This window comes from Hypomesus nipponensis, chromosome 6 (assembly GCF_054491055.1).
Source record: "Hypomesus nipponensis isolate SF chromosome 6, ASM5449105v1, whole genome shotgun sequence".
Lineage (NCBI taxonomy): Eukaryota > Metazoa > Chordata > Actinopteri > Osmeriformes > Osmeridae > Hypomesus > Hypomesus nipponensis.
Window position 1 is genome coordinate 9,746,488 of NC_140366.1, and position 14,503 is coordinate 9,760,990.

General features: G+C 48.5%; 1 protein-coding gene across 2 annotated transcripts in view; it reads right to left on the reverse strand.

The window, feature by feature from the left end:
* Positions 1 to 14,503, reverse strand: part of akap12b (A kinase (PRKA) anchor protein 12b) — a 39,667-nt gene that overhangs the window by 3,383 nt on the left and 21,781 nt on the right. The window contains exons 1-2 of one of the 2 annotated variants that reach the window (XM_084700122.1): positions 9,969 to 10,204; positions 401 to 5,020 (exon numbers count right to left, since the gene is read on the reverse strand). In XM_084700122.1, the coding sequence (XP_084556248.1) occupies positions 405 to 5,020; positions 9,969 to 9,993 (4,641 nt within the window). In that variant the 5' untranslated portion in view covers positions 9,994 to 10,204 and the 3' untranslated portion in view covers positions 401 to 404. Of the gene's footprint in view, positions 1 to 400; positions 5,021 to 9,968; positions 10,205 to 14,503 lie in introns of those variants that run through there. The other variant, XM_084700121.1, reaches the window with a different exon arrangement.

Genomic DNA, 14,503 nt, shown 5'->3' on the forward strand with positions numbered 1-14,503 from the left:
CCCTGGTTACTTGAGGCTTGAACAAAAGCTTTTTCATCTGGCCAGCCAGCAAATCCCCTTCCCCCCTAATAAAAGTAGGGCTCATTGATGTTTTAAAAAAGCCACTATGAGAAGATTGTGTGATAGGCCAACAAAGGAATTCTGGAAATAGCAACCGTGTTTTTCTGTATTTTCTATTGCCTTTAAATGCCAAATAATTAGCCTCAGAATTTATTCTAATGAAATATAGTCTGGTAGGTTGTTTGCCAGTGTAACAACAGAAGAAAACTACAGACTAAAATCATATAGCTTAATTGGTTTGGTGGGGGTGGCATCAACATGTCTTTGGTTTCTCACTAGGACACTAATTTATGATTAATAATAAGAAAAGTTTGAACAGGAAGTCGTTTGGAGGGCTCACCTGCTCACGATGCTGCTGTAAGCTCTGTGGAGACAGGCTCGATCTCCTTCACTGCCTCCTCGATCACCTCGATTACCTGTGCCATCACCTTGGCGCACTTCGCTGCAGACGCCTTCTCAGTCTCTGGCGCCGCCGGCTCCACAGGGCTGGCAACTGCCACAACGACTTGGGCCTCTTGGCTTGTGGCAGCAGTATCTGTGGACACATTCTTTTCAGTCTCCTCCTGTGCTGGTGCCTGGTCTGCTATCATGTTCTTTTCCACAGTGGCGACGGCGGGGGCATCCTGGGCTACTGCATCCACATTGTTTGTGACACCAGTGCTGTCAAATTCCACCACAGCTTCAATCTGGAGTTCCTCTACTGCCTGCTCCTCAACCACCTCTGCGGTCTGAAGGACTACTGGTGCAGCCACCTTCTGTTCCTCCGGCTGAGAGGGGATCTCGAGGACTTGTGTTACTGTTTCTACAGGGCCTGCCTCAGACACCTCTTTCACCATAGCATGCTGAACCTTGGGTTGAATATCCTTGATCTCAATGGCTGATGCTTGCGGCAACACTTCCTCTGCTATTTTGTTTTCCTTCTGGATCTCCTCGCTCTTCCCATCCATCTGACTTTCTGGAATCTCTTTCACTTCTTCTACCTCTTCCACCTTCTCCTCACATACGTTGACCTCCACTGCCTGGTTTAACTCCTCTGTATTCACTTCCGGTTTGACTGGCTCCTTAGGCTCCTTGTGAGCTTCTTCGTCGATGACCTCAACTTTAATTGTCTCCATGACCTGGACGGCTTCGTAGACTGATAGTGTTGCTGTTTCAGCCTCTGCTGGTGATTCTGGAGCAGGTTTCTGTGCTTGTATATTCACTACAGATACCCCGGTAATGACTGGTTGCTCCTCTGGGGCTTTTTCCACCTCTTTCTCTATTGTTAAGACAGCCTGGACAGGTGTTGTGTCATCAGTGGGTGGGGCATCAGTGGTTGGGGCATCAGTGGTTGGGACATCAGTGGGTGGGGAATCAGTGGTTGGTGCATCAGTGGTTGGGATATCAGTGGTTACAGTGGCAGGCTTCTCTTCTTCTGACTCATTCTGTGCCACTTTGTCCAAGGCATTCTGGATGACCACCTGGGCGATGACCATGCCCTGCTCCTCAATGGTGCTTGCCTCTTCCTCTGCCTTGGTGTCTTCCTCAATCTTCTCAGTGACCTCCACAATAACCCCGCTGACCTCTGACTTTGCTGCTTCAGTGTCACCCTCCAACCCGAGTTCTGCAACAGCAATGAGGACATCCTTTGCCAGCACCTGGCTTTGAATGTCACAAGTGGCATTTTGTGGGACTGAGGCATTCTCCATCACTGCTTCTTGTTTGACCTCCACTTGATCAGGCTCCATAGGTAGTGGGGCGACGAGGCAAACAGTTTCTTTAGCTGTAGCAAACTCCTCAGTGGGGGCCACAACAGCAATGGCTGCTTCGACCGCCTCGTCGGCATGGGAGGTTCCAACCATACTAGTAACCATCTCATAAACTGCAGCCTGAGTCACTTCTCCAACAGCAGCGTTTTCTTCAGAAGCCACAATCTGTTCCACCTCCATCTCCTCACTCTTTCCCTCCACGATAGAAGCTGAAGTGACCTGTACGGTCTCAGTGCACAGGACCTCTTCAACGGTTGGTTCTATGGGATCTACCATCTCTACTCTGGGAGTGTTTTCGGACACCACCGGTGGCTGTACAATCTCAGCCGCTGTCTGGATGGAATTTACCACAGCCACTTTGATGATTTCGGGTTCTTTACTTTCGCTGGCGTTCTCAGATTCGGGTGTCTCCTCTCGCACGGTGTTCTGCAGGGTCGGCTCCAGCTCTGTGGTTTCCACCTGCTCCACTTGAGCCTTAAACACAGGGTCTTCAGCTGCAACGGCCCCCTCAATCTTTTCAGCCTTGTCCTCACAAGGAATCTCTGCAACCAGGGCATCGCTGACCACGGAGACACACTCCACAACGGGAGTCACAGGCTTCTCGATCGCCAGCTTTGCAATCTCCTTGGTGCCTAATCCAGTGCAGATGGCGGTGGCCTCATCCTTGACGTGTGCTATCAGCACGAGCTTTGTCTCCGATTCCGCAAAGTCAATTGGTGGTTGTGGCTCCAAACTGGTATCCGCCTCTTCCATTGGGACCTCTTCCACTGGGGCGCTTGATTGACTGGGGATCTCGCTAAGCACCTCCGCCGCTTCCTCCAGAACGACATCCACTGATTCGGACTCTGGGGCATCTGGAACAGGGGTGGTTTCTCCAGCTGAGGTCACAGGGAGTAATTCAGTAGTCACCTCGACAGCAGATAGCTCGGGCACTTTCTCTTCGGCTGCCACCGCCTCTTCTGTCGTCAGGTCCACGATCTCCTCAGCCATGCTGGTGTCAGCTGACTTGGGCGTCGCAGCGTTGTCCCCCTCCTCGGGGATGTCACTCAGCGGCTCGTGAACCTCCTCTGCCACCGCCAGGGTGGAGATCCACGAAGGGGATCTGTCCTCCGACGAGACTTTAGCTGGAGCCGTCTCCGCCATCTCCTCGGTCGGAGCCTGTGGCTCGTTGTCGTACTCTGACAGAGGAACCACGGCCGGGGTGTCCGAGTCCTCCTCGCCGGAGCCCACGTCAGAGGAGAACTGCTTCTCAAGCTTCTTCTTCTTACGTCCGGGGATGAGCTTTCTCAAAGAGAAGGAGGACTCCTCTTTGGGGATTTCACTGTCTGAGAGGACTTGTTCAGAAGGGGCCGCCGCCTCCTCAGTCCTCTCCTCGGTTTTGGACTTCCTACGCTGGATGACGAAGCGTTTCAGGGTCTCCCAGGTCGACACCGCCTCTCCATCTGAAGTGCTGGTGGCTGGTTCTGGGGATGACACCGTGTTTTCTGGTTCAGCCTCCTGGGAGCTGACAAGAGGTGACTCAGTGGTGTTGGCCTTCTCCTCTCCAGCTGGCTGCACCTCCTCCTCGATTTTGGTCTCGTCATCATCTGAATCCGAGGTCCTCCTGGTCCTCTTGGTCTTACCACCCATGCACATCAGGGCCTCCCAGGACACTGAGGTGTCCATCTTCTTCTTGGGCTCCTCAGTGCTGCTCTCCAGTTTCTCCGCATTCTCAGTCTTCGGCTCCTCCTCGGACGGTTTGACCTCATCCTCGCTGGCGGGTTTGTCCACGAACACGGCGCTCTCCGTGGAGGACAGGGTGGCTGTCTTGGCCTTGTCGCCGGTGGCTTCATCCTCACTCTCAGAGGGCCTTTTGACACGCTTCTTGGGTGTCACAAGCTTCTTGAAGGAGGACCAGGGGAGGATACCTTCTTTCTTCTTCTCCCCGTCCGAGGTGGTCCCCTCTCCTTCTGCCTCTTGGCCAGCCTCAGCCTGAGAGGCGTCTGCTCCGGTGATGTGCTCCCCCGAGTCCTCTGGGGACGAAGGGCCGCTATTGACTTTCTGGCCCTCGGTCGACTCAGTGGAGGACTGTAACTGCTCAGAAGCCTGCTCCCCAGACTCGGTTAGCTTAGCCTCAGCGTCTTTCTTGGCCTTCTGCTTCTTAGTTGAGCGCTTCTTCAGGCCCGCCCCAGTGAAGAGCTTCTTCAGTGGGCTTCCCTGGGCCTTTGTCTTCTCCTGGGAGGACAGCAACTCAGCCTCGTGGGCGACCTCTGCTGGTGCCTTGTCGCCCTCCGTCGCCTCCTCAGCTATCTCCTCTGCTGGTTTGGCTTCATCAGAAGCGTCAGCTGCTGCTGGAGCCGGGGTTTCCATTGCAACCTCGGCTTCAGCTTTAACCTCGACAACTACCTCGTTAGTGGTGGCTGTCTCGGCTATGGGAGTGGCCTCAACTGTAACCTCGGCCGTGGATTCCTCTGGAGTGGTTGCGGCCTGTACCTCTTCCTTGACTACCTCGGCTTTCTCCTTCTCCTCTGCGCCTTCCTCTTCCTCCTTGACCTCCTCCTCAGCGGTGGCCTCTTTTGGCTCTTCTTCTTTGGGCTTCTTGATGCTGGCCTTTTTGCGCAGGTTGGAGAAGATGCCCTGTGTGAAGAATTTCCGGAAGGGGGACTGGGTGACCTCCTGGCTAGGTGGGCTGGTAAGAGATCCAGCCTGGTCCTCGCATTCTTTCTCTCCCTCTTCCTCCTCCCCCTCCTCCTTTGGTGCCTCCTCTGAGGCCGCTTCTCCATCCACGGCATCAGCTGGAGTCTCAACGTCGGCTGCAGCCGCAGCCTCGAGCGTGGCCTCGGAGGACGGAGCCTCCGCCTCCGCAGCCTGATCCTCGGCCTCACACTTCTCCCCAGCAGCCACTTCCTCCTGCACCTCCTCAGACCCGCTGGCCTCCCCCTCTCCGTCCTTGTCCTTCACCGTCAGCAGTTGCACGGGTTCCGTCTTCTCGTTCTTGTCCTTTTTCAGGGTGAACTTGAAGCCCACAAAGCGGAAGATCTTCTTGAAGCCCACTTCATTGGACTCTCCTGGTTTCTCCTCCGCAGCCTTCTCCTCACTGGCTGTAATGTCGTCCGCATCGGGTGTCCCCTTCTCCTCCTTCTCTCCGTTGACCTGGGGGGCCACCTCCCCTTGGAGGGTGTCCATCGTCTCAGGAACCTCCTCCTTCTGAGACCCGCCGTCTGTCTGGCCGACTGAAACAAATGAGAAAAAATGTGTTTAGCATAAATATTGAATATATATTTTCAGGTCAGTTTTTAAGCAAATGTGCAAAGATATCCTCTACAAAAGACATTTAGTTATTCTTATCATATAAAATAACGTGTATCCCCTAATGTATCAGAGTGACGACAACATCTGACTGAATTATAAATACTTCACAAGAAACAGATTGACTAATTATGCAACTTTATGATGGAATTATATGCATCTGAAAACAATCAATTCCGAATAACAACAAAAATGTGAAAGTTTGACCCCTGAGTTGATTTCACCAAGCATGTGAATACTTAATTGCAATCAGATTGGAATTTGCTACAGCCAGTTCAATGCCTGTGTTCAAAGGCCAACACATTTCAAAAGTTTAAATACAAACAAAATTCAACAACCCCTGGAGGAGGCTTTGCAGTGAATGCAATGAAAGCATATCCACTGCCAACCCTGGGACTAAAACCTTGTCCCACAACAGTATGTAAGTGGAACCACAAGCAAAACATGTGTGTATTGTGCTCTGTTGCTTCTTCCAAAAAGAATCCCTTCATCCATGTCTGCGCATATAAGCTGTCTGACAGAACCATATCTGATAAGCTACTGACAGGTGGGATGAACCATGCAACAAACATAGACATACAAATACAATCCCTCACACACCCCATCACCGAGGAGCACACACATACACACACACACACACACATAACCCCAGTGATTCCTGTCACGTCTATCTGTGTTTTGACATGAGCGGGGCATAGGTGGGGGGCTGGATGGTGGTGGGGTGAGTGTTCTCCCTGAGACTCAGTTCCCGCTGACATCCCCCTACAGCAGGGGAAAGCTCACATCTGGTGCTGAGAGACCTCCCTCTGGGGACACCTCAACCTAACCTTGCTCTCAAAACAAATTCCTGGCATTTTTAATGCACAGATATCACCTTACCTACATAAACAAACCCAGAAAGACAGACACACATTCTCATAGACCTTCTACATTTATCATACCCGCACATACATCTATAAAACAATTATTAGTCTATTTGAAAACATTTCCCTCGTACGGTACTTGCTGGTATTCCCTTTTATTTTAATAACCAAGTATAACTCTCTCTTTGAATGCAATAAAAACAATGTATGTATAACCTCCTTTAAGGTAATGGAATATGGGAATACGGTTAAAAACAAAATAGTCTGAAGGAATGTGAAAGGTATTATTATAAGTAACGATTTGAAGGAATTTGCATGTCCTCAACCAAAATAGTGCACCAGCTATGGCAAATGAAAGACTAGTACTTGTCTGGCTATGTGAGAGAGACAGTTTTAGGTTGACCATCCAAGATTATCATGCTAATCTGTCAACTTCCTGTAGTTAAATTACAGCTCTGGAACTCCACACTGTGGAATAGCATTCCTGAAATATCATGGTCCCAACCCGCCACATTCACGGGTTAACAAAACAACGCTGACCAATGGAACCTCTGGAGCAAAACCATTCACCAAACACAGAAGCATCCAACCCAAAACCTCCACAATATACAGCGCTATCATACACTGCTACTGTGAGTGTGGCTCACGATATCCATCTTGTGCGTGGGAGTTTGACGTTAGGAATGCGAGCTATGTGTGACACCCCGGGATATAGTACATTATTTTAGGATGTTCCAAACACAACCGGACTCTTTTGATTCTCTTCTTCCAAACAGAGCCTTTTATTTGTTTTCATTTCAGAGTTTCCGTCCCAGCAGATGTTGTGTAAATGCTCTCATGATACTAAAGGGCCATATGGGCCCCCATTAATGAGTTCACCCCCAGCCCCCCAGCCCCCACCCCTACCCCCTCCCACTCCACTAAAAACAAATAGGGCCTACACAACTAAAAGTTGCCTTAACCCAAATCCCCCCAGACACAGGATAAGTTAAAGGCAGGCTAGCATGAGCAGTGCCATCAACATCCCCCACGCAACGCCGCCCACACAATGGGCCTTTAAACCCCACAACCCCCCACCCCAGAAAAGAAAGGGAGGGGGTCCAAATCTCCTATTGTCTAAAATAATCACAATTTACAAAGACAACAAGTTTATACATTTGGAAATACCGAGTCGCAATGTAAGACCGCTTATAAAAACTGTAAACACACAAAAAGGAGGACTGAAATCCTTGGCAATTTAAGGAGGGGTGGTGGTGGGGGGTGCTGGGATGCAGATTGGAGACGGTGGGAGGCTGGCTCTCACATAGTTGTTATTGTTAGGGTAGTTGTTACATTGTCATGCCTCTCTATTGTTAAGCAAACAAGTCAAGTCTGGGAGGAGCACCGCGGCCATAAACACAGTTCCTGATCCACAGGACTCACTTACTTCACAACACTAATTCTATGGGTAACCACCATAAATACACAGCTCATGGTGTATATTCACGTATCCTTTGCATTGACTCCCGATAGTGATAATGAAAGATGTTGCGCTATAAAACCTAATTACAGTGCAAGCAGAGAGGCCCTTGACTGGGCCAGAATGGACCATGTGGACCTTTGCACGCAGTAAAACGCAGAAGCCATGTTGATTTAATAGAGTACTGGCGTCTACATAGACGTTCTGATCTTTTGTTTTACAGGCAAAGAACTGTTAACAGAGAGACTACTTGACTGGTTGGACGGGTGGGGGGTGATTAGAGATGGGGGGAGGGAGTGAGACGTGAGTGTGTGCTCAGGGGAGAATGTGTATGGTGGGTGAGGAGATGAGGAGATGGGGCTGCGTGGGTGAAGGGAGGGGGCAAGGAGCAGGGGGGTGAGTGGAAAGGGGGAGCTGGGGTGAGAAGGTGATGGGGTGGGGAGAGGAGGTGGAGGTGGGGGATTGGGGGTGGTGATTTGAACTGGTACATGGAGGAATGTGTGTGGTGAAGGGACTGATCCGGGAGTGAGGGGAGATGAGAGGTGGTGGTAGGGGGGTCTGGTATGACGGATGCTGCCCTGGGGCTAACGTCTAACCCAGGCCCAGATATTTGACACACACTCATAGTTTAAATGCCTTTCTCTGCTGGGGACCAACTGTGTCTGTGTGTGTGTGTGCCCTGAGGCTTTGTTTCATGTTGGTTGTGGCCACCACAGTTAAATCTATCACTACTCCCCAGAGTCTTCAGTGAGATCTGAAAGTTGATAATTTGTCAGTTGGGTTTTTAGCCAATATGTGTTTTGTGTGTGTGTGTGAGAGAGAGAGTTAGAGAGAGAGAGTTAGAGTTAGAAAGAGAGAACGAGAGAGAGGGAGAGAGTGAGAGTGAGAGAGAGAGGTATAGTATGTGAAGTTTACTTCCAAGTTTCCCTGCCCAGACATTATTTAGCCAACTTTGCCAGATCTATGCAAATCCCTGCCCCAATTACTAAAGCTGTCTACTCCACACAATAACAAGAAACAAGAGGGTGGTGGTGGGGGGGGGGGAATAGAGTAACCCCCATTAGGACAACCCCCCTTTCTGTCTCGCCCTGTTTCTCTCTTTCTCTCCGTTAAAGGTGTGGCATTCTGTCTCTGGGCTTGTCCCAAACATTACACTTAGGACTGAGTAGCAGCCAACCGTTACCCCTCTTTCTGTCACATATATAATCAGATCCACATATATGATCAGATCCACATATATAATCAGATCCACATATATGATCAGATCCACATATATAATCAGATCCACATATATGATCAGATCCACATATATGATCAGATCCACATATATGATCAGCTGCACAAGAAGCCAGCAGCTTACGGAGCAGCCCACATCCCAGCCACAGCACAGGGGGCACAGCCCTCCATACCTCTGCTTCACCACAATCAAGACTCAAAACCATTGAACCATTGCCATTTGTATCAAGTGTATCTAATGCTGGTAGAATCAACAGTCCACGAGATAGATTTACCCAGACCAAGTCTTGCCCTCCCTCCAACCACCAGTCTCAGATTTAGACTTGAGCATAATCAGGCATGGCATGTAATGAATCCCATGCACCTCCCTCAAAGCCCTATAGCCCCACTGGGAAGCAAGATCCCCACTTTGACTGATTGAAATGCTTCTCAGAGAAGAGAGGGTACAGATATGAAGACCCACAGACTAGGACATTGACTCAAAAGGACTTTGAACTATTTCCACACACATTTCTGTTTACATGTATTTATTTATATATCTGTCATTTGCCATGGTGTGAAGTCATTTCCCACGCCACAACTTGGATGTTTTATGGATGTTTGGAATGTAAACATGTCCAGTCGGGAGAAGCTGGCATTGCTATTGTGTTGGACACCATGAATGGTCTTGGTGTAGGCTTATGGCAGGTTCAGATTGACTACACTAAACAGAGCTACAGAACTTTTGCACTTTCTATGAAACGAAACATGTCTGAGAAATGCTGGACACACAAGTGTCTACCAAGTACGTTAAGCAAGTTTGACTAACTTTCTAATACGAGTTTCAGTGTATCAGCTTTCAAACGAGGTATCACCTTGAAGAGTTGTATGAAAAACATCATGACTGGATAATAAAACCAAAGAGGCAGTAAACAGTGAAGAGCCTTCATCATCTTCTGCAGTTTGTCAGTCTGTGCAAGGACAGCCTCAAACTACAATGTACCACACCCTCAAGACAACAATGCCCTTAGCTACACTGGATGATCAAGGCAGTAACTGGGACTGTCCTGCTTTGCAAACACTAATTCAATTGCTAAATCACTATCTTGGGACGCTGTAAAAAAAACATGGCAAAAAAACCCTGCAAAGTAACAGCGGAGGGTCTCTTTCCTTTAAAAACAACTAACTTAATTTAGGTTAGACTGATGAGGCTCTAAGTAGGCCAGGAGATGAAGTTGGAGGAAAGTTCAAGTCTTACAAATGATTTATAGTGTGGCATTCTGAGACTAAAAAAAGGAAAGGCAAACATCAAAAAGTTAAAAACACAAAGCTTACCTGTTAAAGTAATTGTTCCAAGCATTGGTAATACTCAAATCTTTCTCTTGAATGCAAAAAAAAAACTGATGTAAAAATCTTCAGGTCACTTTGAGTAAATTGCCTCAGTTAACCTCTGTTCTTTTAGTAAGTAAAACTCTCTGCTATTCTTTTTTTATTTCTTGGTTCCCTCCAATCTCTGAGGGCAGAAACAGTGTTTCTCTATCCTCTAGCACGTCTCGGACTGGTTTGAGGAGAAATCTGGACTACACACACTTTTCTACAAACGCCCCTGACTGACACTCATGTCATGTAGGACCACCCCCTCCTCCTCCTCCTCCCCCTCTTCTCTTTTCTTCAGCTGTTCTGAATGAGTTTTTCTTCCGCGCCAGCCCCCACCCCCCTCCCCCCTCCACCCCCCAACCCCTGTCCTCTTTCCACTCCCCCTCAGTCTCTATCCAGGATGACAGAGCTTGTGAAGTAATCTTTTAGGGAAGCCAACCCCCCTCCTCCCACTACCCCCCTCCTAACCCCCCCCCCCCCACACACACACACACACCACACACACACACACACATATTGTTTGCTCAGACCCCAAACGGCTTGGAAGAGCCCCCAACTCCAGCTTGGTGTGTAGGGGTGTCTCTGTATTTGTGTGTGTCTGTGTGAGTGAGAGAGAGAGAGCGAGTGTGTGTGTGTTAGAAGGCAAGGGTTCTGTTCTACTACCCACCTTCCCCTCCCTTCCACCCTGTGTCCTTAAACAACAGCTCCTGCAGACTTTGGGAGAGCACATGGAATACCGTCTGAGGCCCTACTTTACTTTCCCTCTTCTTCTCACTCCCCCTCACTCACTCTCTTTCTCTGGGGAGTCGACACAGCACTCCCCCATATCTCATGCTGAATTTCACGAGTCAGAGAAGAATGTTGACCATTGCGGTGCACAGAGAACGCTGAAGGCCTGTAACACAGCATCCTTGCGGAGATGGAGGGTGTAGGGATATATATGTGAGAAGGCAGCCTGTGACGCTTAACGGTGATATAGACACTGGAAAGCTGAGAAATACTTTTGGAGTCCTTCACCTCTCAACATTGACTCTGATATGAGAGTTGATTTGAGCCAGAGTTTTCTGAATTAGACACAATAAACTTTGTTTTAGTTGGTTTTCTTGTGGAGTCAAAGTTTGTTCAGAGGAACTAAATCTTTGAGGGGGGGGGGGTTGGGGGGGCTAGTTACAGCATGCCCCAGCCAAGTTACAGCTTGCCCCAATGAATGCTAATGAGGCTAATGAAACATCCTTGATAAACTTGGGAGGAATGTGAGTAAGTCCTCAGGTAAATACCAGCATAATCACATCTTCACACCTCCACAAAGTCCTGCAGGAATGTGTGAATTCCTGCCCTAATGGTTCCATCTCAAATGGTTGAAAAAGGTGTAATCTAGTATCTGGAGACATGTCCCCTCCAACACATAGATTCACCATCTCAGAACCCAGAGTGTGTGTGTGTGTGAGGGGGGGGGGGGGGGGGCATTTGGGGTGTTACCTTGTGCGTGTTCTATAATGGAACCATTGAATGCATGAGGACAACTCCTTCACAACTGATTCAATTCAAATATCGCTCAGAGGCTATAATTAAACCCACTATAAAATGAACTTTGTTGTTGATGCTGTGTGATTTATTGCATAAAACACTTCCATTTATGTTGACTATGTTTTTTTCACTCACGCAAATGAAACTATTAAGAGCTCGTAAATCAAGGCCGCACAATCTTCAAAAGTTGTGGGTTAGAAAGCTGTGGAGGAAACTGAAAACCCCCATCGTCTTCCTCCTTGACAACAACTGTGTTCAGGAAGGGGAGACCTCATGCTTCTAAATGAAGACAAGGGGATAGGGGGAATGGGTGGGGGAGGGGGTCCTATCAAAAATGACAATATGTCTCTTCCTCATTTTCTCTCTTTTTCAGTCTATAGCAGGGGAGTATGAAGGTTCTCGGTCACAGATATTTTGAAATCATTCTGAAGATTACTTTTACCAATTACAGAGAAAAGCCTGATTTGTTTTGCCACAAAATAGGCAACTCAACAGTGATTAAGATGGGTGAAAAAGAGCTCTCAAAAAACAGCACCCAGGTAGCTACTGTAGAACTGTAAAGGAATCCTGCTTGTGTACACATGGAAGGATCTCCTCTTAGATGATGTCCTTCAAAGTTGTCTTTCTCGTGCAGTTTAAGCCTTTGGACGGGCCTCCATTGTACTATATGGTTCCCACTGAGCGATTCCCTGTGAGATCCCATTCACACACGTGAGAAAACACTCATCCTCTGAGAATGCGGGCATGACAAACCGCACAGGTCTTCCTCTGTTGCAGTGACTGAGTCAGCGGCGGTTCTTTCTAAACACCTTGCTGTACCATTTCATGCAGTCCTATGGTATATTATGCTGAGTGGACAGTGAGTCAGACCGAGACTCTGCCCCCAGTCACTCAGACGGGGTGTCTCTCGCTATGGCGTTCCCACCCAGAGCTTCCTGTGTGTGAGTCACCACCACGGCAACATTCCTGGACATTCCACACATTCTGAATACCCATGTCATGAATCTTTACACAACCAATACTCATTCACATCTCTATGGCCTCTCTAATTACTACACTCTCATAACGTGACAGTCCTAAAACGGTTCCACGGCATTCCCCTTGCCTGGCAAGGACACCCTACGCAGTAACCCTTGTATCGCTCGAATCATCATTTTTGTATCTGGCCATCAGGACAGATGTCTATGAACCTCCAGTATCAAAAATAGGCCTCACCCCTCCACCCTTTCCCCCCTCTATCCTTTCAGTGCTGGAATGTTAAGGAGGGTGTCTTGAATAGGAAGGTGGGGGGTGGGGCGAGTTGAGGGGAGGGTTCTTTGTAGTCTGTAAAAAAAGAGTGTATGACATCATTGAACGGACAAAGCCCCCCCTTCCCCTGGCCCAAAACCCCAAACCCCTCCTCCTACTCCTCGAGTTCCTAGAGCCAGGAAGAAGATGTTGAAATAATTGGAGGAAAAGGAAACTCTGGATGTGTGTGCATGTGTGTGTGTTTGTGTGTGTGTGAGTATGAGAGAGACAGAAAGAGAGAGAGACAGAATGAGAGACAGAGAAAAAGAGAGCCAGGGTATGCACCCATGATCAGAGATATGCTGGCTCCTTTCCCCTCATTTCCCCCCTCAGTTTTCCTCCCTTCCAAAACCTCTCATTCTCTTTATTTAATCCCATTCCCCCTCCACTCCTCTTCCCTTTCTAATCTTCATTTCTGTCCCCCCCCTTCCCCCCCTTCCACCCCTCCTCCTCCATCCTCCATTCTGTCTGTTCTGGGCAGGAAGAAGAGGGAGTATGTTGTGCTCCGGAAAAGCCAGTCAAAGCCTCACATCTCGACTTCCTGTTTCTCTGCACAGTTTCCTCCAGTTCCACGACATACCCTGTTCTCGCTTCCGCCTTTTCACCTCAGGTCACCATCCAGAGTGTGTATGCGTGCGTGAGAGTGTTAAGGTAAGGAATGTATCTGCAAGCGTGACCGGCCTGTGAGATCACCGCGTTCTGTGAGCGGATGACCGTCACAGTAGTGACGTCTTGATGTCAGGCCTATCACGGCCATCTTTGGAGCCTGGTTGATAAACAATGTTAGTTAGTATGAATGGCGGAATAATAAGCCACACGCAATCCTACTCAGAGGAGGGAGTTGGTGAGATGAAATCAGGCCAGGGTTGGGTTTCCTATGGTAAGTCATGTCACTGTGTGCAAACAGACACGTATGCATGAACACACAGGCCAACTTACACACGCACGTACCATTCTTAAAGAGCGCAAACGTCATTCGGTATTAATCTGACATCTGGCCTTGATAAGCGTTGATATGAATCATCTCCAATTGATCTGTGCCTTAAAGAAATGATGAGATATTGTGAAACCTAACAACCATTGAAATGTCTACAGACAACTTGTGTCCAGATTCACAGTCTGTGCTCCAAGAACCAGACATCTTCAAGAGACTGTCAGACAGTAATGGGTAATATCAGTGAAACTGGGAAGAAATACAGAGCACCCTAACAAATGTAATAAACGTGTCTGACATGAGACAAAAGACAGTTGAGACAGTTAGTCTGGGATCTGGTTCGGTAGTTTCAATCTATAGAGATGTATATGTACTGGAGAGTGTTGCTGTGTGTATTGTATTACAAGGGGTGCTTAAGTACCTGTCTCAGATGGGGGGGGGGGGGGTAGTATTCTCCCCTGCTCTCTCCAATCGTAGCTTGGACAGAGCACTTCAATCTGTACACCTCTCCTGGCTCCTGGCTCACCAATATCACGACGTCTTTCAGGGCTTTCGACCAACGTCGCCAAGTGACCTTCCAAGCTCTATTCTCTTTCTGCCTTGTGAAGTTCTATCTTGATCCAGCGTTACCCACTGTCTTAGGACCTGAATGACCCCACATGCACTTCAGTATGGGGCAGACCCATTCATGACTAATGCAGAGGGGTAACAGGGACAGTAATGCCATTAAATTAGACATGGGCGG